The sequence below is a fragment of the Cucurbita pepo genome, unplaced genomic scaffold (assembly GCF_057944985.1).
Source record: "Cucurbita pepo subsp. pepo isolate OVF unplaced genomic scaffold, ASM5794498v1 scafford_15, whole genome shotgun sequence".
Lineage (NCBI taxonomy): Eukaryota > Viridiplantae > Streptophyta > Magnoliopsida > Cucurbitales > Cucurbitaceae > Cucurbita > Cucurbita pepo.
In genome coordinates, this window is record NW_028257920.1 from 245816 (window position 1) to 250261 (window position 4446).

The 4446-nt window shown below is 34.4% G+C and overlaps 1 protein-coding gene across 1 annotated transcript; it reads right to left on the reverse strand.

The window, feature by feature from the left end:
* Positions 1–1283: 1283 nt before the first annotated feature.
* Positions 1284–1733, reverse strand: LOC147785531 (S-protein homolog 1-like). Its single transcript, XM_087120937.1, has one exon. It carries the CDS (start codon positions 1731–1733, stop codon positions 1284–1286), a length of 450 nt encoding a protein of 149 aa, XP_086977063.1.
* Positions 1734–4446: the final 2713 nt, after the last annotated feature.

Below are 4446 nucleotides of genomic sequence, written 5' to 3' on the forward strand. Positions count from 1 at the left end.
TTGAATTCGAACACTTCGAACTCACTCGTCACACTGTTCTATGGTTTAGTCCGATATGAGCTAGCAGAGGGACCTAATGGACCTATAGATCATGGGCTCCAACGATCGAAGATTAACCGATTAAACTCATTAACCTGGTTAACCAACATTCGTTAACTACTAGGACACTCCACTATAGCCTAGTAGTTGCACTCCCCTCACTATAGATATATTTCTGTCCATCTGATATAACCATGATTAGTAAGTCGATCCTTCACAGGTTGTTCGTAACTAGAGCTGGGTCAATTTACCGTTTTACCCCTGAAGTCATTTCTTGTTCCTTATGTCTCACTGATCCTCTAATGAACAATTGGTTTGTGGTCCAACCAGTAAACCGAATCCCTCTCAGGCCAATGAGAGGGTGGGGCCCCTTGTTCAAGACATGGAGTCAGTGCTTAAGGGAACTACCTTTCTTCTATCCCTAAAAGAGGGTAGGAGTGAATTCCGTCTTGCACCCCATGTCCCCAGCCATTCACCCAGTCTTACCCCTGAAATGGGAGGCCTGTTGAGTCGGCGAACTAGAGCCACTCTCACCCATGCAAATCTAAGGATAATTCCGAATAAACAGGAGTTCATGGTTAGCTCAGGATTAAAACCGAGTTACCTAGGTTATCAAATGAAAAGAAAATCAGTCTCAACAGTAAACGACTTTATAAAGTGAGAGTGGTTTTCTTCATGGTCCGATCTTATGCAATACTCATTGCATAGGACGCCCCCACTCACATGTCTCCACATGCACAATTTAGTGATCACATTGTTTATATCATATACAAAAGTGGGCTGCATCCATAGTGTCCCCAGAATAAGGTACTCAGTCTTATCCTTATACTATAGATCATTTTGACTATATACTTGAACTTGATCCACTCTTATGTCTCTACATATAGTTCAAGTAATCATACTATAGCCAGAGTGTTCTTAGTTTATTGGATTTAGATTAATGATCGTAAAGTTCACTTTATTCAATAACAATTTATTACTGAATAAACATCAATAATAACTTTATTGAAAATAGAATATATCTTTGTTTACAAACTATGAGTTTTAGGACATAAAACCCAACAGTATTCATATACAAATATAATATTTTGTTTTTCTTCATAATTTAAAATTTTGGAGAACAACAATACACTTCGTTACAAAATAAATTTCATACAAAAAAAAAACAACATTTTTGTGTTATTCCATTATTTTTCATTGGTTCCGGAAGGATAATTCCACCAAAAGGAGATAATAAAGCTTCTCTAACTTTTATAGTTCCACTTGTGAATCAATTCATCAACATTAGCAAGAAAGTTTCTCAAGTAAATTCCATCATCTTTAGCCGTCCAAAGACAAGTTCCTACAGTTCCACGTTTGCACCTATCACGGAGCCATAAGTGCTGCGTTTCAGGCCAAAAGCTTTCAAATGAGACATATGCTTGTGGCGTCTCCAATTTGCACCAATAGAGGGTTGATCCCCAAAAGCTAACCTTGAAGTTCCACTGGTAATCATCTCCATGATTAAGCAAACGATGATACCCCAAGTCATCGTCTTTAGACTGACAATGCACAAGCAACCCAAGTTTGCTTAGCCCGTTAACCACATGAATGTAATATCTAGAAGGTCCTGGTGGTGGTAACGCGACCCTTGGAACCTGAGCCCCAACTAAAGCCACCGTGAAAAGAAAGAAAACGACAATATTCTTTATCATTTCCTAATCAACCTTTAGCTTAACTACCAATTTGTGTTGGACATGTGAATAAATATACGTACTTATAGTACATGCAAGAAACTATGTAAATGCATGCTATGGTTGCAAAAAAAACTCAATCATTTAACTAATCTCCGTTATGCAACACAATTTAAGGTTAATTTTGGGATAATTTGAGAGATTTATTAGATTTTCAATAACAAAATTCCTTGAATAGATAATAGTTATTAGCCCAAGAATAATAAATATTTCATTGATTTTTAAAACACTCTCATAAAATGGACAACAAAATATGAATACTTCCCGGTAGAAAACATAAAATAGAGAAAGCAATTCATAGATTACATATGGTATAGCACCCAAGTCCAACAAGGTATTAAATTCCCGATTTATTTTTTTAAGTTGAACTTTCAAACTTTTTACGAGGACCTTAGAAATTTTAGGGTGAGGTAGAACAGATAAGTTCAAAAAATTCTAGAACTATAGTTTCAAACAGGAATTGCGCAAGACTTCTTTCGCAAGAATTACTCAATGCCTGTTGGGAGAACCGTTATGGGGTTTTGATTTCATCATGTCACACCCTGAATCTCTAGGATGTTGGGTTTTATGCCCTAAAACGTAAACAAAAACATATTCTATTTTCAATAAAGTTATTATTGTTGTTTATCAAGTGAAGATTGTTATTGAATAAAGTGAACTTTACGACCACTAATCTAAATCCAATAAACTAAGAACACTCTGGCTATAGTATGATTACTTGAACTATATGTAGTGAATAAAAATCATGGGACCTCGTGCATGTATGTATGTATGTCATGTGTATCGGGATACTTCCCCGTTATGTTAAGTTAGTACGGATGCATACCTTCGATATATATGTTCGACATGTTATCATGAAGACCTTTTCTTTTATGAGGGTCCAGTCACGTGTATTGTGTTGTGCCCGACAAAGTCCGGCCTAAGGGGCACGTATACCAATCCGTCTGAAGGGTCCATGTATGCGTACGTGGGCCGTGTGTAGAAAAGTACCATGCATCCAACTCTGCCAAGAATTGAAAAAAGCCTAAGGTCATGCTATGGTTTAAACGATAGGTCACAGTCATATATTGTGTGTGATTGCATTACTAACCGAATAATATAACTTTACACGATATAAGGTGTTTGCCTCACTAGTTGTGTTCGTATATCCCAACACCATTTTCGCATTTATAAAGAAATTTAAGAGGACCCTCTTGTAATTAAATATTATTTTGTATTTAATTTTGGTGTTGTTTATCTTCCTTTAAATTTATATTTTATCGAATTTTCATGTTTTATTTTATGTTACTTTTCATTTTTTTTGTTTGCTTTTTCATATTTTTAGTTTTGGTCCGAGATCAAAATTCTTGAAAATCGGACATCAAGAAAGATTGTGGAACTACAATGTAATATGTGAAACTTTTAATAAGATATATGGAAATTCAAGGATTGTGCCTACCATCCTATTCAAAGATGGATGTGAAGATGGCAGAAACATGAGCTTTTAATACCTATTTTAGATTTTATTGTTCTAAACTCTCTCTCAGATTGGTCCGTAAAAATCATCATTTTTTTTAGTTTTAATATAAAAACTATATTACAACTTTGAAAACTTGTATTCATATACAAATATAATATTTTGTTTTTCTTCATAATTTAAAATTTTGGAGAACAACAATACACTTCGTTACCAAATAAATTTCATACAAAAAAAAACAACATTTTTGTGTTATTCCATTATTTTTCATTGGTTCCGGAAGGATAATTCCACCAAAAGGAGATAATAAAGCTTCTCTAACTTTTATAGTTCCACTTGTGAATCAATTCATCAACATTAGCAAGAAAGTTTCTCAAGTAAATTCCATCATCTTTAGCCGTCCAAAGACAAGTTCCTACAGTTCCACGTTTGCACCTATCACGGAGCCATAAGTGCTGCGTTTCAGGCCAAAAGCTTTCAAAAGAGACATATGCTTGTGGCGTCTCCAATTTGCATCATGTCACACCCTGAATCTCTAGGATGTTGGGTTTTATGCCCTAAAACATATAGTTTGTAAACAAAAACATATTCTATTTTCAATAAAGTTATTATTGTTGTTTATCAAGTAAAGATTGTTATTGAATAAAGTGAACTTTACGATCACTAATCTAAATCCAATAAACTAAGAACACTCTGGCTATAGTATGATTACTTGAACTATATGTAGTGAATAAAAATCATGGGACCTCGTGCATGTATGTATGTCATGTGTATCGGGATACTTCCCCGTCAAGATCTCTTATACTCCAACATCGTGAAGAGTTTAACTATCTCCATGTCGGTCTTGTCCAAGTCGCGGTAAAACCATTGTTCAGACTTGGATTAGATATCCCAGTCCTTATCTCCTTACGAGATAAGAGACATGAAGATTTCAAAACAAAAGATCATTAATTTCTGCTTTGCAGAACGTTAGTAATTCTTTATTCATTTGAATAGGTCGGACTTTTGTAGGAATATTTTTCTCCTCGAAAGCTTTGATATAAGGAAGATCAACAATATGTTGTTTCCTATTCCAAAATGCATTTGGGATATTTGAACAAACTTCTTTTTCTAATTGAGTTTGTAAAGTTTTAATTTTAAACTGGACAGTTTTGTTTTGAATTTGTTCTTCTATTCTTTTGAATGAAATTTCTTATTTCAAAAAAGAAATTTGTTTTT

What these genes read in the sequence shown, in the direction of transcription:
- LOC147785531 (XM_087120937.1), bottom strand. Translation starts at nt 1,733, where the DNA reads ATGATAAAGAATATTGTCGTTTTCTTTCTTTTCACGGTGGCTTTAGTT.